Here is a 26,661-nt window from a genome sequence, read left to right as displayed (position 1 = left end):
GTTTATTAAAAATTAACATTAGTGGGCCAAAGATCTCAGTGGCCAACTCTTTTAGGACTCTGGTGAAAGTTATTCGAGCCTGCTCATTTAAAAATATGTATCCCTAGTAGGTGGTGTTTAACACTCTCCTTAGTTACTAATGGACTGAAGTATATCATCATCTTCATGTAATACAAGCACATCATCCTGTTTTTTCCAAATACAATACAAAAACATATATTGAACACTTTTGCCTTTTCTGCATCATTATTAATAATTTCACCATCTTCATCTAGCAATGAGCTTATACCATTACCAGGAATTCTTTAGTTCTTAATGCACTTAAAAACTCTCTTTTATTGTCTTAGCCAAGCCAGCCATGGAGTTTTCCTTGATGTCTTTAGCTTCCCTTATTAATTTTCTACACATCATAATTTGTAATTTATGTTGATTGCTATCTATTTCCCTTTTTCATTTATTATATGTTGCTTTTTATTTCAAATTGCTTCCTTCGAATCACCATTGAAAAAGTATAGACTTTTAGCCAGAATTGTCCTCTGTCTTGATTGCGGAATTGTGGCTTTTTGGCCAACTAAAAATTCTTCTTAAAGAACTTTCAATTTTTGTCCACATTTTTCTGTTTAATTTTTTTCTCCCAATCAATTTGTTGTTTATTTTCCAAAGCTTTGAGAAATTATCCTTTTTGAAGCATAAGTATATATGTTACTGATCGGGACAATCCTCTGCCCATATTGAATGTAATCAGGTCATGCTTACTGGTCCCTAGGCAATCACTAACTTCCAGTCAAGAAATTAATTTATCTTTATCCATCACAATGAGGTCCAAAAGAGAGTTCCCTTGTGGTGGGTGCAACACCTTTTGAATTAAAAGTCATCACATATAATTTTTAGAAACTCTAATGACAATTTACTACTGGCTGAATGAGATCTCCAGCATGTTTTCCCCAGACTGAGATTCCCCATTACACCAACATTTTTCTTTCCATACATTAACATACATGCTTAAGGAGTACCTCATCCTGTTCTCTGGTTTGATTAAGTGGTCTGTAGCAGACTACAACCAAGACCAAAACTCCTGGGCTTTGTTAGTTCACAACTGATCTATATGCATTCAAGATTCTGTGGCTCTGAGTTATCAGTAATTCTAAAACTGGTAATTGTATCTAACTCTAGAGTGCCATCTCCCACCCCCAACTTATTTTACTCTATACTTCCCAGAATATAATCAGTGATTTTAACATTCCAATCATGCAAGTCATCCTGTTAAGTGTCACTAATATCAATTATAGCAATTTCTTCTCATCAGTGAGAATTTAGAATTCCTCTTCCTTGTTACCCAGACACCTAGCACTGGAATATAAGCAACTGAAAAATCTCTCTTTACATTCTTTGTCACATCAATTCAATTTGTTTGTGACATACTGAGTGTGAAGTACATTTCCCTCCTTAGCACTGTTCCCTTGCATTACTAATTTAATGTCCGCCTGGCTGCTCCAGCAAGTCTCCAATCAAAAAGATTAGCTCCCCTACCTTTGTGATGCAGGCTGTACCCTTCATACAGCCCACTCTCCCACTAAAATATGGCCCAATGTTCCACAAAACCAAAATCCAGCTATGCAGTCAACAGTTCATCGTCTGTATTTTCTCATTCGTAGGACTGGAAGAATCACTGAGACAATCACCTGGACTTTTCTCTTCATCAGCTCCCTTCAAAGATTCCTGAAGCCTTCTACGATCTTTGTAGTTCCATATGACGCCGTGCCATTGGTTCCAATATGTACAATCTCCAGGGGAGACTTGCCAGATGATGACTTCATAAATCTGTCCAATTTGCAGGTTCATCTCATATGTTCATTCCAGGGAGACAGCACAGTATCCTCTTGTTCCTGTGTTTTTTGCAGAATTCTCTGTCCACTCTTCTTCATGTGAAGTCTCTGAAGATGACTGCTTGCCTTCATAGGATGGTTGGAAAAAAAACTGGTTACCCACATTTCCGTAACTCTTGTTCTTCAAAATGTGTTGCTCATGTCCATTCCATGGTAAGTGTGCATGTGCCCACGTGCACAGTCATCGGAGATTCTTACCTTAGTGGTATCCGTAGGACCGGCAGTGGCACCCCCTTGAGTGCCATGCTCATGTGCTGGTATATCAGGCGCTGCCGGCCCTATGCCCTCTCAGTTCCTTCTTACTGACAACTCTGACAGAGGGGTAGGAGGACGGGTAATGGAATGAACACAAGCAACATATCTCGAAGAACAGTTACGAAAAGGTAGGTAACCATTTCTTCTTCTTCGAGTGCTTGCACATTTCTATTCCACTGTAGGTGACTCAAGCAGAATGCTCGGAGATGGGTTCAGAGTTTACTGTCTTGCAGTTTGAAGCACTGCTCTGCCAAATCCAGCATCGTCTTGAGCTTGCTGGGTCAGCACATAATGCAATGTGAACGTGTGGGCAGACGACCAAGTCGCAGCCAGACAGATTTCCTGGATCAGCACCTGCACCAGGAAATCTGCCGATGATGCGTGTGCCCTAGTCGAGTGAGCTGTCACAATTGCCGGCGGGGTCACTTTTGCCAGGTCATAGCAGTAGCGAATGCAGGCCGTGATCTAAGACGAGATTCTCTGAGCAGACACTGGATGACCTTTCATACTGTCTGCCACTGCCACAAACAACTGTCGACTTGCAGAATGGGTTGGTTCTATCTATGTAGAATGCCAGCACTCTCCTGATGTCCAACATGTGAAGTCTGCGCTCCTCATCTGACACATGAGGCTTCGGACAGAAGACTGGTAAGTATGTGTCTTGGCCAGTATGAAACTGGGAAATGACCTTGGGAAGAAACACTGTGTGCGGGCATGGCTGGACCTTGTCCTTGAAGAAGACCGTACAGGGAGGATCCGAGGTGAATGCCCTGATCTCAGACACCCTGTGGGCCGAGGTTATAGCAACCAGGAAAGAAACCTTCCAGGAGAGCAGCAGGAGGGAGCAGGTAGCCAAAGGCTCAAAGGGGCTAGGCTCCCATGAGCCTAGACAGCACGAAGTTCAAGTCCCAGACTTGCAGATAGAGGTGCTCCAGACCCTTTAAAAACCTTGCAGTCATAGGATGGGCAAAGAGAGACCTGCCCTAGAGCATGGGATGCAATGCCGAGATGGCTGCCAGGTGGACCTTGATGGAAGAGAGGGACAACCCTTGAAGCTTGAGATGCAGCAAACAGTCCAAGCCATCCTGCAGCGACATCTGCAGGTAGGGTGACCAGATGTCCCGATTTTATCGGGACTGTCCCGATATTTACTTGTTCAGTCAGGACGCGAATTGTCCCGATATTTTGCACTCCGGTGCAGAGGGGGCTCGCGCCCCCCGTCCCCAACTCAGCCCCCCCTCCAACTCCACCCCCTCCCTGACCCATTGGATCCCTCCCCAAATCCCCGCCCTGGCCCTGCCTCTTCCCCAAGCACGCCGCATTCCTCCTCCTCCCCCCTCCCTCCCAGGTTTGCGTGAACCAGCTGTATGGCAGCGCAAGCACTGGGAGGGAGGGGGGAGAAGCAGGACACGGCAGCCCTCTCAGGGGAGGTGGAGGTGAGCTGGTGTGGGGCAGAGAGCTGCCGGTGGGGGCTCTGCCACCACCAATTTTTCCTATGCTTCGGCAACTTTTTTTTTTTTTTGCTCCGCCGGTGCCCTGCCCCCAATGTCCCGATATTTCACGTCTCTCATCTGGTCACCCTACTTGCAGGTGCCGCTCCAAAGTCCAGCATGTAAACCATTTCCACTTTGCTAGGTGGGTCACCCTGGTTGAGGGTTTTCTGCTGCCCAGCAAAACCTGTTGAACACAGGCTGAGCATGCCTTTTCTTCCGTGCTCAGCCACGCAGGAGCCCAGCCGTCAGATCCAGCACCACCACGTTCGAATGCAACATGGTGCCATGGTTCTGTGACAGCAGGTCCGGCCGAAGAGGCTGGGGAAGAAGGGCAGCTGCTGAAAGGTCCAACAGCATGCCAAAACAGTGTTGACGGGGCCATGAGGGGGCCACAAGGATAATTTTCGCTCTGTCCTGCTGGACTTTCACCAGGACCCTGTGGATTAATAGCACTGGTGGAAAGGCATATATGAGCGCCCCCAAACAAGGGATGAAGAATGTGTCCAAAAAGGAACCTCTGTCCAGATGCTGGATGGAACAGAAGTCGTGGCACTTCCTGTTCTGTCTGGAAGTGAATAGGTCTACCTGAGGAATTCCTCACCTTTGGAAGATTATGTCGACCACCTCCGGATGGAGAGATCATTCGTGGCGAGACGAGAAAGTCCTGCTGAGGCAATCTGCCAGGATGTTCCTGGAGCTGGGTAGGTGGGCCACAACCAGATGACTGGCATGCCGCACACGGAAGTCCAAAACACTGAGTGCCTCTTGGCAAAGGGTCGAGAATCTGGCATCTCCCTGCCTGGTGATGTAATACATCACAGCTGTATTGTCTGTCAGGACCTGCACCACCTTGCCTCTCAGGTGGGGCAAGAATTCCTGGCAGGCCAGGTGGACCACCCTGAGCTCCCTCACATTGATATGGAAGGCTAGGTCATCCCATAGCCAGCAGCTCTGTGTGCGGAGCTTGCCCAGGTCCGAAGCGTTGGAGACCAGGGTTAGAGACTGGGACAGAGTCACAAAGGGGACCCCTTGAAGCACCGACCTGGAGTTCAACCACCAGTGCAGGGACAGTATGATGTGGTCCGGTACTCTGACCACCCAGTCCAGAGCGTGTCTGCTGGGGGTATAGACCAAGGCCAGCCACGCTTGGAGAGGCCGTAGCCGAGCGTGGAGAACCACGTGCATGCAAGTGGCCTAGAGACCCATCAGGTGTAGGCAGATGTGGGCTGTAGTGAGCAAGTGGTCCCTTATCAGGCAGATTAAGCTCGACAAGGCCTGAAAGCATCCTTGGGAAGGAAGGCCCTGGCCTGCGTGGAGTTGAGAACTGTACTAATGAACTCTATGTGTTGGACTGGCACTAATGTGGACTTTTCTGTGTTTATCAACAGGCCCAGGTTGCAGCATGTGGAACGCACCAAGTCGAGGCTCCACTGCACCTGTTCTGGAGACCTGACGTTGATGAGCCAGCCATCAAGGTACAGAAACAGATGGACCCCTCAATGTCTGAGGTAAGCTACCACTGGCGCCATACACTTTATGAATACCCTAGGGGTTGAAGAGAGGCCAAATGAGTGCTGTGAACCAGAAACAGCGCCCTCCCACCATAAAATGGAGGAAACGCCTGTGGCCCAGGAATATAGAAATGTGGAAATAAGCGTCTTTTAAGTCGAGAGCGGTGTACCAGTCTCCCAGATCCAGGGAGGGGATGATGGAGGCCAGGGAAACCATGCGAAACTTCAACTTGAGAGACTTGTTGAGGCGACGCAGGTCCAGGATTGGTATGAGGCCTCCTTTTGCCTTCAGGATTAGGAAGTACCGGGAGTAGAACCCTTTTCCTTTCATGTCCCAAGGAACCTCCTTTACTGCCCCCAGGCGCAGAAGATTCTCGACATCCTGAACGAGTAGGTGCTTGTGAGATGGGTCCCTGAAGAGGAACAGGGAAGTGGGGGTGGGTGGGAGGAAGGGGCGGCCAAAACTTGCAGGGTATAGCCCCAAGATATGTCCAGGACCCAGCGGTCTAACGTGACCTCCAACCAGGCCAAATGGTAGGGGAGGAGGCGGTTGAGGAAAGGTAACAGTGGATCCGGGAAATTGGCTGGGGCGTCGCTCTCAAGTGCGCCATCAAAATGAGCGCTGTGCTGGGCTAGGATGCGCAGGTGAGCAGGAGGCAGAAGGGCGGTGCTGACTGAATGCAGAGTCTCTGCTTCTAGGAGACCCCATGAGAAGCTGCCAAGACCTAGACAGCGGGGCGGCCAGAACTGCTTACGTATGCATGCCAAGAGACCAATGGGTGGCTTTGGTATCCTTCAACCATGCAGCCTCTGATCGGTCTCATCGGAGAAAAGACCGTTCCCATTGAATGGGAAGTCTTGAATGAAGGTCTGCATTTCTTGTGAAAGTCCAGCGGTTTGAAGCCAGGAGCTGTACCTCATAACCACTGTGGACACTATCACCCTGGTGGCCGAGTCCGCCGCATTCTATGCCATTTGGAATGCACACTGGGCCGTCGTGGTGCCCTCCTGCACCAGAGTGTTAAACTCTTGAGCCAGTTGCTGAGGAAGGGACTCCTTGAACTTACAGAGGGAGCCCGTAAGTTAAATTTATAATGGCCCAAGAGGGCCTGATGGTTCACCACCGAAACTGTAAGCTGCAGTGGGATAAAAGTCCAGTCATTTGGCCTCTTTGTTTTTTGGGGTCGAACTGGAGTGCCCCTGCTTTTCTTTTTCATTGGCTGCCGAGACCACCAGCGAGCCACAGGGAGGGCTGGTATAGAGATACTCAAAACTTTTGGCCTGGACAAAGTACTTCTTTTTGGCCTGTTTGAGGTTGGAGGGATGAAGGAGGGTGTTTGCCAGATGACCATGGTAATTTTGAGGACCCCATCATGCACCGGTAGTGCAACATGGCTCAGGTAGAGGCTGACAGGACATTGAATAAAGTGTCTGCCTGTTTGGCCATCTCCTCCACCTCGAGGCCCAAGTTCTCGATCAACCGCTGGGCAAGGCCTGGTGGTCCTTAAAATCATCGGACGGGCTGGCCATGGAGGGTCCCGCAATTACCTCGTCTGGACACAAAGATAAAGATTGTCCCACTGGAGGGAGGCCCTGGTCGTCCTCTTCTGCCGGGGAGCCGGGGAGGGTGGCTTAGGGGTGGGCACAGCCTCTTGAGTCTTGGCTTCTGGGCGTGCCTCCAGTACCAGGCTTGGTGCCATCGATGCCAGTAGCTGGCACTCCAAGGCAGCGGCCGATGAAGGGGGCATAGCCATGACTGGGACACCCCATGCGTTCCAACAAGGCAACTGCATGGGCCACTGCCCCAGCTGCCACTGCTCCGGTGCTGTCTATGCCAGCTTGGTAGCCCCATCCTTGTTGCTGGGGTCTAGGCAATGGGTTGAAGCAACCCTTGGTTCTGGAGGAACCCCCTTCCGGAGACCACGGAGGGGCTGTAGATGTGCGAGTCTGCCTTGAGACCACCAATAATGGTGACAGGTGCCCTGCATGGGTTGGACCGGTACCTACAGCATGAAGACCAGGGTTGGTGCCAGGGTGACCGGAGAAAGGAAGGAGAACGCTGCCACGGCATCAGTGATTGGGACTGACGATGAGATAACCGGTGCCGGTAGTAGGGGATCCGGCGCCTCCCTCTCAGCGAATCACATCAGGACGACGGTGACCGCGGCTGCAATGCTGGCGACCAATGGCGAGTATCTGCTGACCTGGATGGAGGCTCCGGCATCCATCGGCACAGAGGTGGAGAGCATGTCATTGCCTCAGGGGGAGGGGGAGATCTGCAGCGCTCCACTACTCCCTGGGGAGCCTTATCGGCTCGCTTGCCCTCTTGGGGAGACTTTGCTGAAGCTTGCGGTAACTGCTGTGCTAGCAGTGCTGGCAGATGCCTGTGCTCCTTTGACGCCTGGGGAGCACATGTTGGCGTCAGTGTCGGCAAGGAAGACTGTCCAGTCATGCTCGCAGGAGTTGAAGGAGGACCTTTTATTGGGCTAATGGCCCAAATGGAGAAGGCCGACTGCGGGGCTCTGGGGTATGCGGATGGCCCAAGGTAGTTCCTTTGCCTGCTGCCACTTGGCTTTTCCTCACCGGCACCGGGGAGCCATGTTTTTGCATCTTCTGTTTTGGTACCGGTGACATGCAGAGCCCAGTGCTGGGGGTGCACTTTTCACTGATGCCAAGGTGCCCGGCCTCTCATGCTGAGATGGCTTGGACGCTGGGCAGACTCCATAAGGAGAGCCTGGAGTCGAATATCCCGCTCTTTTTGCGTGCAGGGATGAAAGTTTTTACAGATACTGCACTTGTCTTTGACATGTGCCTCCTCCAAGACTTGAAACAACTGTCATGAGCGTCACTAACAAACATAGGTCTGTTACAGTCTGCCCAGGGCTTGAAACCCAGAGACCGGGGCATACCCCACCGGTGGTAAAGTCCCTGCTGGGACCTTAACTACTAACAACTAAGCTATTAACAGGTACTTAACATTAACTACTAAGAATAACTATATACAAGTGTAAGATTTCAGTGGTAGCCGCGTTAAGTCTGTATCAGCAAAAAAACAAGGAATCCTTGTGGCACCTTAGAGACTAACAAATTTATTTGGGCATAAGCTTTTGTGGACTAGAACCCACTTCATCACATGTATGAAGTCCCGCATTTTTTCATGAAGTTGATGGATTTCCACTTCATACAGCTAAATTCAGTGCCTTGCATGGTGACAGGTTTCAGTGGTATTCCCCTCTGGTATTATCTGGACTGGTGATCTGCTAGGTCACTCCAATCCTTGACTCTGGGAGCCAGCCTTACCCTGCTCTGCTGTGAGAACCCACACTCCTGGGCTGTTCACGCACAGCCTCTGACACGTAAGCTGTTGCTTGGATTGTGCAATCGAATGAGAGTAGCCAATATCTCTGGTCCCAGACACAACCTTAGGAACCTCTGTCTTGCAGTGCCCAGTTATGCCTGCTTGACGCTGCAAGCTTATATGAGTTCGTCAATTTAACAAAGAAATTGATATGTACCAGGCTTGTTATCCCAAGGGGAGCCTCTGACACGCTTCAAACCAAACGCACTGCTTCAGGTAGAACAAACAAATTTATTAACTATAAAGATTTTAAGTTATTATAAGTTAAAGCATAAGTCAGATTTTGGTCAAATGAAATAAAAGCAAACCGCATTCTAAGATGATCTTAACACTTTCAATGCCCTAACAAACTTAGATGCTTCTCATCACAGACTGGCTGGTTGCTCTTCAGCCAGGCTCTCCCCTTTGATCAGCGCTTCAGTCGCTTGGTGTGGTGTCTGTAGATGTAGGTGGAAGAGAGAGCATGGCATCGGGCTTTGTTACAAGGATAGGTTCCTGGGTCAGTGTTTTTGTTCAGTGATGTGTGGTTGCTGGTGTGTATTTGCTTTAGGTTGGGGGGACAGTCTCTACACAAAAGAATTAATGGACACAAATCTGACATCAGGAATCATAATACTCAAAAACCAGTGGGAGAACACTTTAACCTGTCTGGCCATTCAGTGACAGACCTGCGGGTGGCTATCTTACAACAGAAAAACTTCAAAAACAGACTCCAACGAGAGACTGCTGAGCTGGAATTGATATGCAAACTAGATACAATCAACTCAGGATTGAATAAGGACTGGGAATGGCTGAGCCATTACAAACATTGAATCTATCTCCCCTTGTAAGTATTCTCACACTTCTTATCACACTGTCTGTACTCGGCTATCTTGATTATCACTTCAAAAGTTTTTTTCCTCTTACTTAATTGGCCTCTCAGAGTTGGTAAGACAACTCCCACCTGTTCATGCTCTCTGTATGTGTGTATATTTATCTCTTCAATATATGTTTCACTCTATATGCGTCCGAAGAAGTGGGCTGTAGTCCACGAAAGCTCATGCTCTAATAAATTTGTTAGTCTCTAAGGTGCCAAAAGTACTCCTGTTCTTTTTATTAAGATACTAACAGCCAGAGAGGCCATTCTTAAAAATAGAGCTTATGCAGTAGTAAGTCCATTTTTCTATATTCTTGCATATGCAGTTTCAACACAGTGCTTGCTCTGCACAGAATCTACATTTACCAATTTTACATACAAATAAAATACTGCATATAAAGAATATGATTCATAGCATCTTTTGGGACTTTATACATACATAATTTTATATTACATGAGTATATCACAATCAAATCTTAAACCTATTTTGAATTAAGGGATTTCAAAGCTCTCTCCAAGTGCAATACACTCAAGTTCTAGAGAAAATTATAAAATTTCAGTGTAAAATTAGATTTAGATACCAAAAGCAAGGACTACCAATGCTGAATATGAACGCAGGATACTTTAATGAGCTCCAAAGCAAAAGAATCCAGGAATTAAAAACTGAAAAATGGTAAACAACTTAAAGTGTAGCTTGTGCAATATTTTCCTGTGTCAGATACAGTGACATACCCATTCAAGAGTACAGACAACATACGTCTCTTGAAGGTTGTTTTCTTCAACAGTTTCCTAACCACTCAATTCATTTTTCAGGTTTATCGCTTGGAAATATCTACTCTCTGTATTCATGCAGAATCTGAAGAGCCTGTAGTTCTTAAATCTTTTAAATGCAAATTTAATATCTCTTTGGGATTTGAGGAAAGTGAACTTTTCTCTTCTGAATAATAGAAATACTAGCACAGTTCAAAGTGGAAAAAACCACCACCACCACCAGGGAAAGATCAGTTCCTCACCCACCCACTTAGAGAATCCAAATGCTGACTCCTCCCCTCCCTAGCTTTTTAAGGGTTCTCCCATATGATCTCTCTCTCAGATAACAGTAGGAAAACTAGGTTATATGACACTGATTTGAGAGAGGTGAATATTGAAAATTCTAAGGAAGTTTTATACATTCAATTTTGACATTCTTTACTAGTTACAGCAAATAGACTTTTAAAGTAATACTGGAGAAGCTGAGTAATTTCATATTTTTAATGATCTCTTGCTCTCACTGCATGTTATTATAATACTGGTGATAGCAGAACCATGGCAACAGGACATTTTTTGTTGAGCTGAAGTTTATAAATGTTTTTCTATTTTCATGACTCAAATCCTTATTTAATTTCCTGTACTGCAAGGAGCAAGATAATGACAGACTTCAATACAAATGGGTTAATCCTAATGTTCAAAGATGTGTGAGAGTTTTTAAAAAGATTTTAAAATTGAAGCAAAACATACAGACACTGTGTGGACTGCCTGATAAAAACAGATCTCACTAACTGTATTATGCCCCATCAAACAAAAGGCAGAATATTTCTTGTACAAATATTGCCACATAAGTCAAGATCACCATTTCAATATATTTTATGGTAAAAACTGGTGGCATAGTTGTCATAAATAGTTTAATTTACATAGGCCAACTCAGCAGAAGTCACTAAGGACAAGAGAACTAATTCAGTAGTAAGGGACAGGACAAAAATACCCAGGGGAGGCAGATACATAGGTTGGACACAGCATAAAATTAACAGATCAATTTACTAAAGGTCAAGATTATGAACTTGGGTCTGCAAAACCATTTCAGCATATTCTTTTTCTAGCAGTGACAGATCATTAAGATTATCATTAAAAATTAACACAAGTTAATAAGGCATGCTCAATGTAATTAATGTAATGTAGTTCATTGCATTGTTATATTAATATTGATTCCACAGGCTACTCATTTTTTACCTTGAATTTTTGGAACACGTTTGCACCAGAATTTTGGTTCAATGTAAAAGTGAAATGTTTGTTATTAAAGTAATAAAAGGCCATGTTGACAGGGTTCAATTTACATGTTTGCTTTTTTTGTACTCATCCTTGGATATTGAACAGCTGTTTTTTTATAGCCAAGAATGTGATTTTTGAAGAAATCTGTTCAATAACTGACAATCTTCTCATAAGATATACTTTTTAGTCTAAAAAATAATAAGAGGGCTGCCTTACTCTTGGTGTCCAGCTGAGCACGGTACTTTTCAAACCCCTTAAGTCGAACTCGTTCTCCCAAGAGCTGAAGAAACTCTTCAAAGGCTGGCCCTGCTGACTCATTGTTGTACATTTCCTCTTCAGTGCTCTGTCCACCTTTGCAATACATGATCCCCACCTTCAGCTGATAGCTTAACTACAAACAGAAATAAAGATTCAAGATGCATATATCAGGTTATATAGCATTTATTCTGCCTGATTTTCTTCAGTCATTTAGCTAGTCCCCTAGTTTACAGACTTAAAAAATACCTAATGATTTGTACATCTTCCTTGCAGATAACCCCGTTGTTTTCTACCATCTTTGCCTCAAGGATGATGAACATTGTGATTCATAGATTATAATGCCAGAAGAAACCACTGTGACCATCTAGTTTGACGTCCTGTATAATACAGGCCATAGAACTTCCCCAAAATAATTCCTAAATCGTATCTTTTAGAAAAACATCCAACCTCGATTTAAAAATAGCCAGTGGAGAATCCACCCTGACCCTTGGTACATTGCTCCAATGGTTAATTTCCCTCACTATTAATAAAAATGAAGGGCTGCCAAAGCCTGGGATTAAACCAGGGACCTTTAGATGACTAGGCACATTTCACCTGAAGATCTCAAATTGCTTTCCATGGGGAGTAAACATTATCCTCCTCCTTTTGCAGATGAAGAAACTGAGGCACAGGAAGGCCAAGTGACTTATTAAAGGCCACACAAAGTCTAGGCAGAGGCAGGATAGGAACCAGACTACTGATTCCCAGCCTTGTGCACGATCAATAAGATCACACTGCTTCCCTATGTAGAATAGTAGCTCATAGTATTTGCTTATGACTGGTGTGAATGTCAAAACGAGTAGCAACAGAGTCCTGTGGCACCTTTAAGACAAACAGATGTATTGGAGCATAAGCTTTCGTGGGTGAATACCCACTTCATTGGATGCATGTAAACGAGTAGCGTGTTTCCTTGAGCTAGAGGAAAGATCAGAAGACACATGAAATTTGACTGGGTGATACTAGTGCACCACTGTAGGAATGGGTTATTTGTATTAGAAGAGCTTTCCTATGACTAATTTTCAGACAAGCAGCAAAACACAATTACACAAAGAAAACTGCATTTTTTTAGCTGTTTTATTTCTTTTAAGGATCACTGTCAATTATTTTTAAGCTATAATTTATCAACTTAGAAGCTTTAACATAAAATTTCTCTCTCTGGCAATTTTTGTTTTTCTTTTTCCATTTGATAATCACGATTATTAAATATTAAACTCTCTAGCATTGTCAACGTCTGAATTGTCACGGAGTTCATATTTTTGACAAAAATTTTAGCAATTAGACGTGATTTAAATGAAAATAATATTTACACCTTAGGTAATATCCCCTACCAGATTCTAACAGCTACCAGTAAGATAATGTAGGATGATTTAGGATCAATGCTACTACATTGGATTGTGTTAAAATAAAAATATCCGAAGTACCTAACACCTTCATAACAATGGTATTTTATTTCCTATTTTAAAACCTCTCTAAATAAAAATAATTTCTACATAGCTGCAGAAGCAATATTATTATTAATCAATTTTCTCCCTCTCTTAAATACTGTAGTTATTTAATCATTAAAATTAGCTTGTTTCTTCTTACTCAGTATTATTTTTCAAATTTTAACAATGTGGGAAAAGCCCTAACATTTTCACCTGCAGTGAAGATTTTAGAGTATAAAAGACTTTTTATTTAGAAGCTCTAGGGAACACAAAGTAGGGTTTTTTTTCTTTCCTTTTTTTTTTTTTTTTTTTTCCTGTAGGAGACAGGCAGGAGGGTTTGGATCAATTTTTTCTCCTTTCCCATGAGGCCTACAAAAAACTTGACTACAGATAGGCTGCTGGTGTGCTGAGACCACTGTCTATTATGCTGACCAATGTCTTCTCATTGTTTTCTTGTATTCTCCCATCTGTCTGTATCCATGTTGTGTCCTGTCTTATACTTAGATTGTGAACTCTTTGGGGTGGGGACTTTTTATTGTGTGTTTGTAGAACTCCTAACACAATAGTATTCTGATGTAGACTGGTGCTCTCAGGTGCTATGGTAATTCAAATACAAAATAATAGTCTTGAAAGTAATTAAATATTATGTCATTATTTGAGATAACTGGCTCTTTTGCCACAGCTCCAGAGAACCAAACTTGTGAGCTTGCAAGGAGATTAAATGACTTCTTACTCTAAATTGTGTGGGAAGGACTGAATGCCCCATCCATTTGAGAAGATTTATTTCTTCGCATCTCGCATTGAGGCTATAACTGCCCAATGATGTAAAGTTCAGTAAGAGTGACTTCACTACACATAAGTATCAAGCAAGAGTCCATAACCAAATTAGATTTAGTGTAGATTTTTAAAGCTCTGTTATATAACAAAGGACTCTCTTGGTCTGTTACATCCAAACAGGAAATTAATTTTCATTTGAAAGAGCATGCTCCTGAAAGAAAATAATGGACAGAATTTAGTTAATCTTCTTGAGAAGTAGAAATGCTAGTATAATGCATTTGTCACTCAGTGATTTCTATTGCTGTAGTATGTTCTACCTTGTAGATAGTGAACAAACTGTTTTTTTCTGGTCCTGAATGTGGACTATCCTAAAGAAGTGCCTCTAAGAGAACAAGGAAATGCAATAGAATGACAATTTTTCTTCTGTTTGAAAATCTGCCAAGTCTCAATAACTATCGTTTAATGTGCAAACGTGAGTGCAGTCTCTTTTCTTTACAATTAAATCAAGATAGGTGGGATATACTCAATTCAGGTTCATATAACTTAAGTAACAATCAATTTCCATGCAAATATCTCACAAGATGCAAAAGAGACAGGGAGCATACACAACCTAGATTATTTTCAGCATTTTTCTGAACATTGAAACAACACAAGAACAGTTTTTCCACTATTTTTACTTAATATATTACATTTAAAATTGCTCCTCAGTAGCCTAACTATGTTCCCACAGACTTCAATGGGAGCTGGCCAACACTGAATGATTGTGAAAATCCCAGCCTTTTGTGTATTTTGTTTATTTTATGTACATTATGGGAGATAGTGAAGCAGATTAGTTAATGGAATACTCCTGGGGGAATTCTGCCCCACTGCACACATGTAGAATTCATGTCCCCCACAGATTTTGTTTTCTCTGCAGAAAACAATTCTGCCGGAGAGGCACTGCAGTTACACCTTTTGCCAACCAGGGGCTGCTGTGGCACCAACACAGAGAGCAGCTGCCTCCTGGGCCAGCGTAGTCAGCCTTGGATAGGGAAGAGGAGAGGCTGAATTCCTCATAGTGTCCTGCCTCTGGGGCCAATTAATAGACATAGGATATGGGGGGATGGAAAGAGCAGGGCACATTGGGCTGCTGGTAAGGAATCGATTTGTCAAGAAACATTTCCTGAATCTCTATTGTTGTCTATATTGTTACAGACACAGAAGCTGACAGGTATTTTGAAACAAATCACTAAAATAATTGCAACTGGCCTGATTATATTGTGTTATTTTGACAAATAAAACATGCAGAATTTTAAAATATTGTGCGTAGAATTTTTAATTTTTTGGTGCTAAATTCTCCCAGGAGTAATGGAAAAAAAGGAAGTAAAAGGGTCAGCTTAACTGCTTCTGCCAGCTTCCTGCTGGAGTGAAGGGGAGAGAGGAATCTCTCTTTAAATGTACTGGACTTGTGCCAGAGAAGATTAGGTTGGCGTTATGCCAGCTGCTAAGGAAATTCATAGCACCCACATTTCAGAAGCTCCCTCAACAGGAAAAGTCATCTGAGGGTATGAGAGGGAGCTTTGGTTGGTGTGAAAGCTAAGTCCCGGGCTCCTCTGGAGAGTAGATTGAAGAATTGAGTACTTTTCTTGAAGACTGAACTGGATCCTGCTAGAAAGTGACTGAAATTCAGATTGTGGGTTTGTCTCCTGGGGCAACAAAGGAACAGCTTGTCCAATTCTCAAGACACATTTGGGGTCATATAAACCTGTTTTATGGATTTAATTAATGATAGGGTTATCATTTACAATTCAACAAACATATACAGGAAAGGCAAACTCAAAATTAATTGTTGGCTCTTAGTAAGTTTCTCATTGTCAGGCTTAACAACCCGAGTAAACACTTCCTTTCTATTTTTAACTTGTATATAGCCCATTAATCACCACAGAAACCATCCATGTGAACTAGGGATTAGAAGTGTTAAATTTGCAATAGTGGCACACAGAAAAAAGAAAAAGCAACTTCCCATTGGTCACATAACAGGTCAATGTCAGAGCCTGGAGTGGAACCTAGGTCTTGTGTGACCCATTCTCTACACGATTCATTACAATCAATATTACTGGTAGTTATGCATGTTAAGATGGGATATTCAAAATTAAATATTTGGCTACTTGCTTTAACCATTGGGGTGTTAGGAAGGTTTTTCCCTCTCTTTCAGCATTGTACTATTGATCAGGCATTTTGGGGGAGTACTGAAGGCAGAAGAGGAGACTACTATTCATTATTCGTATTACCATAGCACCTAAAAAGAAGAACAGGAGTACTTGTGGCACCTTAGAGACTAACAAATTTATTAGAGCATAAGCTTTCGTGGACTACAGCCCACTTCTTCGGACGAAAGCTTATGCTCTAATAAATTTGTTAGTCTCTAAGGTGCCACAAGTACTCCTGTTCTTCTTTTTGCGGATACAGACTAACACGGCTGTTACTCTGAAACTTGTCACTATAGCACCTAGTAGCCCTAGTCATGCACCAGGACCCCATTATGCTAGGCTTTGTACAAACAGAACAAAAAGACAGTTCCTGCCCCAAAGCGCTTACAATCTAAGAATAAGACAGATGGTGAGCACAAGGAAACAATGAAACAATATTAGTCAGCATGATAGGCAGTGGTCTCAGCACCCCAGCAGGCTAATTGTTGTCAGGTTTTTTGTAGGCACCATGGAAGAAAGCAAGTTTTGAGGAGGGTTTTGAATGAAGATAATGAGTTAGTTTAGCTATTCCCAAGTGTAAGAGGCAGCATGGGAAAAAGAACAAAGGTGCTGGTTTGAAAATATAACAAGTGGGCAATGGAGGCTGGCATCACGGGCTGATTGGAGGTGGGAGTCAACATCTCACTAGCAAATGAGAGATGACCAGTAAGTTGGGGATAGGCTGTGAAGGGCCTTAAGACAAGCAGCTTATGTTTGAGGTGATAGAGAAGGTGGAGCCAGTGAAGGGATGCAAAGAGATGGGTGACCTGATCTAAGTGAATGGCTAGGAAAATGACCTTTGAAGCAGCATTCTGAATGGATATGAGTGGGACAAGACTGCATTTGTCAAGGCCGGAGAGAAGTATGCTACAGTAATTGAGATGCGAGTTAAGAGCTTGTATGAGTGTTTGAGGTGACTGGATAAAAAAGGTCATATCTTGGAGACATGAAAAAAGAATAGTCAAGATTTAGATATAACTTGCATGTCACTCTTCAAATGTCTTCAGTAGGAGCTGATGACTGTTGTTTCATTGTTGCATAGTTCTCATGAAGGAGACGCTTAGCCAGACTACCAAAACTTCAAATATAAATAATCTGCTCTATGCCTTACTTGCAAACAGGCCACCTTCTTTTTATTTTTGGGTGATTTCAAATGCTTTTCACACTGCTACAGCTGAAACTTGCTCTTTAAATGTCAAATTATAAAGACAACCAATGTGGACTATTAAGCACTGTGATAAAGTATTTTGGATAAACAAATTAGGAACAGCTCAGATACTCACGGTTGAACAATTGTTACTGAGCATGTGCAAATTAATGTTCTGAATTATGATTGTCATAATCTACCTAAACTCCCACATGCCAATTCACTAAAAATTGCAAAAGCTGAATTCAGAACAACTATCTGTGTACACAATATAAAAGTCTCCAAATATGATTGGACGCTATTTTCTTAGGAAGAGATGATGCACCAGTAGCAATAGTGTTATGATAGTTAATTTAGAGAGCTCACAACTTAATCACAGAGGATTATATAGTGTGGCACACTGACTATGCCTCTTTCCCCCTTCTCTTTCTTAATTCTAAAACATAAAGGCCAAAATGGATAATTTGTGACAGATGCAGGTTAAGTTCAGGGAGTAGCAAATGTTAATTTCAATTTTCTCATTTTTAAGAGAGCAAATTTGAATGTGCACACTACTTGGAGTTATACACTAGTTTTATTTTCATAATGGCAGTATGGTCTAATGATACAAGCACACAATCAGGAATCGAAAACTCCTGAGTTTTAATTTCAGATTAGTTACTGACTTGCCATGTGAACTTGGAAAAGCCACTTCACCGTCTCTGCTTCAGTGTCTCCAAGAGTAAAATAGGGATAATGTTACTAGTTTACCTCACAAGGCTGTTTTTAGTACTATTTAAATTCAAAGGTCTGTATGGAAATTAGAGTGTGAAATTCTAGTCCCATTGAAGTCAATGGCAAAAGTCACAATGACTTCAATAGCGGCAGGATTTCACCCTGAGGTAACGCAGAACTTTATTAGTGATTATCTTTGAGAACTCATGGAGGACTGGTGAAGTTTCAGAGAACTGAAGAAGGGCAATCATGGTACATATCTTTAAAAAGGGGAACAAAAAGGACCTGAGGAATTATAGACCAGCCACCCTTAATTTGGTACCTGGAAAGATAGTGGAACAAATTATTAATCAATTTGGAAGAACCTAGAGGATAATAGAGTGATAAATAATAGTCAACATGGATTTGTCAAGAGTAAATCATGCTAAATCAACCTAATTTCCTTCTTTGATCGGGTTACTGGTCTAGTGGAGAAAAGGGAAGCAGTAGACATTATTTATCTTGATTTTAGTAAAGCTTTTGTCACAGTACCATGTGACTTTCTCTTAAGGAAACTAGGGAATTGTGGCCTAGATGAAACTACTATAATGTGGGTGCACAACTCACTGAAAAAACATATTCTACAAGTATTCTCAATACTTCACTATCAAACTAGGAGAACATATCTAGTGGGGTCCCATGCGGGCCAATAGTGGGTCCAGGACTATTCATTAATTACTTGGATTATGGGGAGAAGAGTATGCTTATAGAATCTGTGGATGCCAACAGCTGGCAGGGGTTGCTAGGGTTTTGGAGGACAGGATTAACATTCAAAAGGACCTTCATAAATTGAAGAATTGGTCTGAAATCAACAAGACGAACTTCCCAAAGTACTATACTAAGGAAGAAAAGATCAAATGCACAATTACAAAATGTAAAATAACTGGCTAGGCAGCATTACTGCAGAAAGGGATATGGGGGTTATAGTGGATCACAAATTGAACATGAGCCACCAATGTGATGCAGTTACAAAAAAGGCTAATATCTTGGGGTGTAACAACAGGCATGTTGTATGTAAGACATGGGAGGTAATTATTCCATTCTACTCAAGACTGGTGAGGCCTTAAACTGGTGTATTGTGTTCAGTTTTGGGTGCAACACTAAGAAACATGTAGATAAATTCAAGAGTCTCCAGAGGAGAACAACAAATGAGAAAAGGTTCAGAAAACCTGACCAATGAGGTCAGATGAAAAAACTGGGCATGTTTAGTCTTGAGGGAAAAAAAGCCTGGGAGGGGGTTACCTGATTATAGTCTCCATAATAAGTTAAGGGCTGCCTCAAAGAGGACAGCAATCAATTGTTCTCCTGTCCACTGAAGGTAAGACAAATAGTAACAGCTTAATCTGCAGCAAAGTAGAGTTAGGTTAGATATTAGGAAAAACTTTCTAACTATACAAATAGTTAAGCACAGGAACAAGTTGCCAAGGGAGATTGTGGCATACCCATCATTAGAGGTTTTTAAGAACAAAACCTGTCAAAGATGGTTTAAGGAAGACTTGGCCATGCCTCCGTGTGCAGGGATGGATTAGATAACCTCGTGAGGTCTCTTTTCAGACCTACATTTCTATGATTATTTCCCAACATAAGTAGTTTTATATTCTACAGAAATACCACTTGGCTTTATCTGTGCAAAAGTATTCATATCAAAATACTCAGAACTCCATGTTAACTACAGTCTTCAGAAGGTGTTCCCAGGGAAGCAGACAAATAATCTCCACCATATGTGGATAATTTTGTGATTAGAAGTGGAATTGTTTTGTCTAAATTCTCCATGGCATGAACGAGCAATATTTTTAAATCTGCTCAACTACAAACTCCCAAATACATATCTGAATCAAGTCTTACAAATATAGCAGTAAGTTTTTCAGGGGGCACAAGAAGTCAACGTATTTCACTGTCTGTATCATCAAAAGTCCTACTCCAATTCCTAACCTATTCCACATCCTTGATTACTAATGTTCTTGATTTCAAAAAGGATTTTTACAAGGAAAAAAAAAAACTCTACATTTTTCAATCATGCCTTTTAACAAACAAAGATATTTTTTTCCCTAGAGAAATTTTATTTCCAGATTCTAAATAAGGTTATACAAGACCTTGAATTTACCTTTTAAACAAAACAAAATCAACATGGGGTGATATCTCAAACTCTTGGTATATTCTAAATCAAATTCAACTGAAATGTATGCAATGATACAACTCTTTGCAACAATTTAAAGTATTTGCAGGGATCAACAACTATTTAGTAAAATAAAATTAAATGTACAGAATAGACTGATATCACAGGTAACTCAAAAGACCTAAGGGGCACATTGTTCCTTTTAAATTCAGTTTGCAATGCACAACAATGCAATGCAAAGTGCTCCACTTAGGAAGGAACAATCAGTTTCACGCATACAGAATGGGAAGAGACTGTCTAGGAAGGAGTACGGCAGAAAGGGATCTAGGGGTTATAGTGGACCACAAGCTAAATACGAGTCAACAGTGTGATGCTGTTGCAAAAAAAGCAAACATGATTCTGGGATGCATTAACAGGTGTGTTGGGAGCAAGACACGATAAGTCATTCTTCCGCTCTACTCTGCACTGGTTAGGCCTCAACTGGAGTATTGTGTCCAGTTCTGGGCACCGCATTTCAAGAAAGATGTGGAGAAATTGGAGAGGGTCCGGAGAAGAGCAACAAGAATGAAGGTCTTGAGAACTTGACCTATGAAGGAAGGCTGAAAGAACTAGGTATATTTAGTTTGGAAAAGAGAAGACTGAGAGGGGACATGATAGCAGTTTTCAGGTATCTAAAAGGGTGTCATAAGGAGGAGGCAGAAAACTTGTTCACCTTAGCCTCTAAGGGTAGAACAAGAAGCAACAGGCTTAAACTGCAGCAAGGGAGGTTTAGGTTGGGCATTAGGAAAAAGTTCCTAATTGTCAGGGTGGTTAAACACTGGAATAAATTGCCTAGGGAGGTTGTGGAATCTCCATCTCTGGAGATATTTAAGAGTTTAAGTTAGATAAATGTCTATCAGGGATGGTCTAGACAGGATTTGGTCCTGCCATGAGGGCAGGGGACTGGACTCGATGACCTCTCAAGGTCCCTTCCAGTCCTAGAATCTATGAAAACATAAGATGACCAATTCTATGAGATTCATTTAAACCACCTTGTGGAAGAAGGATGTGCGCTACTTGTTTCACATCAGTAAAAACAATCCTTGATGTTAAGATTTTAGGCTTGTCTCTTCTCTACTTAAAACAGTTATTTTGCAATGCATTTTACACATTATTTCTATGCATGAGGTAAATAAATTATAATTTGGGGTTTTTTTTTACTAATACCTTATATAAAATAATATTCTATATTCTTAACAGTTTTATTACACCACATTCCTTTTTAAGTGTTAGTTGCACTGCCAATTGCTGAGGTTTTTTTGTTTGTTTGTTTTTTACAGCTGCCCATAAAGTTGTCCATGTAGGACAAAGGATATCAAGCACACCAATCACATCTGGACTATTAAAGTTCTAAATGAATCAAAAAGCTAGTCTTTAGGTTGGCAGTCTACAAAGAGGAAGATTTTCAAAGGCACAAATGGGTGTTAAGTCCTCAACTCCCGTTGGCAATCAATGGAAGTGAGGGGTCCGACTGTGCTTTGTACCTTCGAAAAAGCCAGCCAAAACCACTAAAGAAAAGTTATTTAACAGTAATTGTGGCTCTTTGAATGGTTTCACCTCTATATGTTCACACTTGTGTGATGAACTCCCTGGCATTGCTGAGCTTCAGGAACCTACTGGAAAGCCAATTCCCATGAGGACTAGATTAGTAGTTCCTTGCAAGGCCAAACTTCAGCGCCAAAGGGAGGACGCCATGCAGTCCACAACTACCTCAGCTCTTTCTGCTAAACCCAGAATCCTTAAGAGTTTAGAACTCCAAGGAAGAGGGACAGATGGGCTTTTAGGCTGAATATGCAGTGGCAACAATATTTTAAAAAACAAAATAGGTGGTTTGTCAGTGACTGTAGTTCTTTCAGAGTGTTTCTTCTGCGTAGTCAAACTTGTAGGATAAGTGCATGTCAGATATGCAAACATACCTTCTGGTTAGTGAAATTCAGTGATGAAAGCCACCCTTAGAAAAGATTTTCTGATGGCCAGTCTAAAACATGCTATAGACCAGCCGATGCTCAACAAACCATCATCTGATGTAAATTACCTCACCAAACAGGCAAGTTTTTCAAGAAAATAGTAGTGAGCCAATATCTAATCTCCACCAACAGTTTAAGACTTCTATTAATCAGAACTGGAGAAAGCATAGAGAGTCAGTTTAGAAAATGTCCTTTTGAAATTTTCATTCTACTTCTTGTTTAAGAAAAAAAAATACTTGCAGAAGTAACATGCCTTGCACTGAGTACAAACTAGCGCATGAACATGGCAGTGAAGAATTCAGTAACTTGGGAGATTTTTCTCTTTTCAGTACAATAGCACCAAAAGAGCAGTTTAAAAAGAAAAAAAAAAGGGGGGGAGGGGCTGGAATCCTTAAAATAAGATTAAATGGAACAACTGCCACTAAAGTTAATTTTTAAGGTTTAATCTTCTTTGACAATGTCCCTTCCACTTTGGGCAGAGAATTGTGTGAGAGAGAAAATGAATGTACCTGCACAATTTTCATTTCACTGAGCTATGCAAAGTCTTAATTATGATCTATTGTGATGAAACAAATCCCCAACTGACAAGAAAATTAATTTGAATTAAGATTTTACATGAATAGTGTCTAAAAAAGTTAGCAGGCAAGATCAGAATTTTCTTCATAACTGCAAACATTTAACAATTCAACATGGTGAGTTTAATTTTAATAATTCCAAAAATACTGGAAGACTTGATGAAAAAGACAGTCATTTCAATTTCCAGAATTGTGCAAATCCCCTATTTGAACTAAAATACTGAATTGAAATGCTGCTGTGTAAGATGAACAGATAATTTTGCAGTTCAATGCAGCTCACCCAATTTAATTTTACAACACTGAAGAGTCTTTCTTATTCTTTAAATTGGGACTTACCCCTTGTTCATCCAGTTTCATAAGCTGCTCTGTGACTTTAGGAGTGTTGAAAGCCAATCTGAGGCAATGGATATTCAGCTCAGGAACCACATGTTCAAGCACTTCTTTTAAGGGAAGTCCTCTGGCTGTGCAATGCTTTGCAGTTGAAGGGATAGCATCTTCCAGCACAGAGCCTCTTAAAGTCATAAGCTAGAACACAGAAATAATAAATTATTTTGACATATCTAGGGAGGAAGTATCAGTTAGTGGTAAGGGCAGAGAACTGACTCAGGACTGTTGGGCCTATTCCTGCCCTTGACACTGACTTGCCCTGGATGTCACAGCAAGTCAACCTTTCAGAATGCCAGTGTATCTATGAGTAAACCAGAACAATTCTACTTCTCCAACTCTCAATAGTATTGGAGAGACGTAAGTAACGCATGTTGTATAAATAGATGCAGATGTGCAGAATGTTATTAATTATGATACTGAATACTAGACATGATACTGCAAGTGCTTTATAATAGTCTCCAGAAGCTCACATTTTGTATGAAATTGATACTTAGGGGAGATACATAGAAGTTCACATTTGTCTTTTGATAATCCAGGTAGCAGGTCAAATTTAAAATTGACCCCAGCACCACGAGAAGAAAGCAAACTTGTAAGGCTTTAGTAATTAGCAGTGAGAACGGAGATAAACCTGAAAGATGAAATATTCAATGAGACATCCCGAGTGAGAGCTGCAAGAAGTTTACAAAACATGAGCATATCATCTTCTTATGAGTTTCAGAAAATTCTAACTATAAGGCTGGCTAAAAGGGAATGATATTCATCAGATATCCAAGGTAAATGTTTGAGGGCAAACTGACCTGTATATACAGTATATATAAGCTCTAACTACATGAATGTCTTTTATTCAAAAACAGAAAAAAATCTTTTAAACACAAAAATGACTGAAAAATTTCCAAACAAAATATCGGTTTATAAATAAAACCCAGATTATATTAAAGCAGACAGTAATTTAGAACAGACATACGTTTTTGTTATGAATGAAGTGAAGGGAGCAGAAGGAGACTCCACCGATTGGAAGGCAAAAGATGCACTGTCCTAGAGATGGGGGTTCCACGACCACCACTCCCAAGAGGAGGAGGAGGGTGGTGGTGGTCGGGGACTCCCTCCTCAGGAGGACTGAGTCATCTATCTGCCGCCCCGACCGGGAAAACCGAGAGGTCTGCTGCTTGCCAGGAGCTAGGATACACGATGTGACAGAGAGACTGCCGAGACTCATCAAGCCCTCGGATCGCTACCCCTTCCTGCTTCTCCACGTGGGCACCAATGATACTGCCAAGAATGACCTTGAGCGGATCACTGCAGACTACGTGGCTCTGGGAAGAAGGATAAAGGAGTTTGAGGTGCAAGTGGTGTTCTCGTCCATCCTCCCTGTGCAAGGAAAAGGCCGGGGTAGAGACCATCAAATCGTGGAAGTCAACGAATGGCTACGCAGGTGGTGTCGGAGAGAAGGCTTTGGATTCTTCGACCATGAGATGGTGTTCCAAGAAGAAGGAGTGCTAGGCAGAGACGGGCTCCACCGAACGAAGAGAGGGAAGAGCATCTTCGCCAGCAGGCTGGCTAACCTAGTGAGGAGGGCTTTAAACTAGGTTCACCGGGGGAAGGAGACCAAAGCCCTGAGGTAAGTGGGGAAATGGGATCCTGGGAGGAAGCACAAGCAGGGGAGCGCAAGAGGGGAGGACTCCTGTCTCATGCTGAGAAAGAGGGACGATCGAGGAGTTATCTTAAGTGCCTATACACAAATGCAAGAAGCCTGGGAAACAAGCAGGGAGAACTGGAAGTCCTGGCACAGTCAGGGAACTATGATGTGATTGGAATAACAGAGACTTGGTGGGATAACTCACATGACTGGAGTACTGTCATGGATGGATATAAACTGTTCAGGAAGGACAGGCAGGGCAGAAAAGGTGGGGGAGTTGCGTTGTATGTAAGAGAGGAGTATGACTGCTCAGAGCTCCGGTATGAAACTGCAGAAAAACCTGAGAGTCTCTGGATAAAGTTGAGAAGTGGGAGCAACAAGGGTGATGTCGTGGTTGGAGTCTGCTATAGACCACCAGACCAGGGGGATGAGGTGGATGAGGCTTTCTTCTGGCAACTAGCAGAAGTTGCTAGATCGCAGGCCCTGGTTCTCATGGGAGACTTTAATCACCCTGATATCTGCTGGGAGAGCAATACAGCGGTGCACAGGCAATCCAGGAAATTTTTGGAAAGTGTAGGGGACAATTTCCTGGTGCAAGTGCTGGAGGAACCAACTAGGGGCAAAGCTTTTCTTGACCTGCTGCTCACAAACAGGGAAGAACTAGTAGGGGAAGCAAAAGTGGATGGGAACCTGGGAGGCAGTGACCATGAGATGGTCGAGTTCAGGATCCTGACACAAGGAAGAAAGGAGAGCAGCAGAATACAGACCCTGGACTTCAGAAAAGCAGACTTTGACTCCCTCAGGGAACAGATGGGCAGGATCCCCTGGGAGAATAACATGAAGGGCAAAGGGGTCCAGGAGAGCTGGCTGTATTTTAAAGAATCCTTATTGAGGTTGCAGGAACAAACCATCCCGATGTGTAGAAAGAATAGTAAATATGGCAGGCGACCAGCTTGGCTAAACAGTGAAATCCTTGCTGATCTTAAACGCAAAAAAGAAGCTTACAAGAAGTGGAAGATTGGACAAATGACCAGGGAGGAGTATAAAAATATTGCTCAGGCTTGCAGGAGGGAAATCAGGAAGGCCAAATCACACTTGGAGTTGCAGTTAGCAAGAGATGTTAAGAGTAACAAGAAGGGTTTCTTCAGGTATGTTGGCAACAAGAAGAAAATCAAGGAAAGTGTGGGCCCCTTACTGAATAAGGGAGGCAACCTAGTGACCGAGGATGTGGAAAAAGCTAATGTACTCAATGATTTTTTTGCCTCTGTCTTCACGCACAAGGTCAGCTCCCAGATTGCTGCACTGGGCAGTACAGCATGGGGAGAAGGTGACCAACCCTCTGTGGAGAAAGAAGTGGTTCGGGACTATTTAGAAAAACTGGGTGTGCACAAGTCCATGGGGCCGGATGCGCTGCATCCGAGGGTGCTAAAGGAGTTGGCGGGTGAGATTGCAGAGCCATTAGCCATTATTTTTGAAAACTCATGGCGATCGGGGGAGGTCCCAGATGACTGGAAAAAGGCTAATGTAGTGCCCATCTTTAAAAAAGGGAAGGAGGAGGATCCGGGGAACTACAGGCCAGTCAGCCTCACCTCAGTCCCTGGAAAAATCATGGAGCAGGTCCTCAAGGAATCAATTATGAAACATTTAGAGGAGAGGAAAGTGATCAGGAACAGTCAGCATGGATTCACGAAGGGGAAGTCGTGCCTGACTAACCTAATTGCCTTCTATGATGAGATAACTGGCTCTGTGGATGAGGGGAAAGCAGTGGATGTGTTATTCCTTGACTTTAGCAAAGCTTTTGATACGGTCTCCCACAGTATTCTTGCCGCCAAGTTAAAGAAGTATGGGCTGGATGAATGGACTGTAAGGTGGATAGAAAGCTGGCTAGATCGTCGGGCTCAACGGGTAGTGATCAATGGCTCCATGTCTAG

At 42.6% G+C, this 26,661-nt stretch overlaps 1 protein-coding gene across 3 annotated transcripts in view; it reads right to left on the bottom strand.

The window, feature by feature from the left end:
- The window catches only part of SIPA1L1 (signal induced proliferation associated 1 like 1), a 388,865-nt gene that overhangs the window by 83,550 nt on the left and 278,654 nt on the right, over positions 1-26,661 (bottom strand). For all 3 annotated transcript variants that reach the window (XM_054025262.1, XM_054025263.1, XM_054025264.1), the window contains 2 exons: positions 23,044-23,232; positions 11,601-11,775 (listed from right to left, as the gene is read on the bottom strand). In XM_054025262.1, the coding sequence (XP_053881237.1) occupies positions 11,601-11,775; positions 23,044-23,232 (364 nt within the window). The remainder of the gene's footprint in view (positions 1-11,600; positions 11,776-23,043; positions 23,233-26,661) is intronic.

The sequence above is a fragment of the Malaclemys terrapin genome, chromosome 4 (assembly GCF_027887155.1).
Source record: "Malaclemys terrapin pileata isolate rMalTer1 chromosome 4, rMalTer1.hap1, whole genome shotgun sequence".
NCBI classification, from domain to species: domain Eukaryota; kingdom Metazoa; phylum Chordata; order Testudines; family Emydidae; genus Malaclemys; species Malaclemys terrapin.
This window is presented reverse-complemented; position numbering and strand designations above follow the sequence as displayed.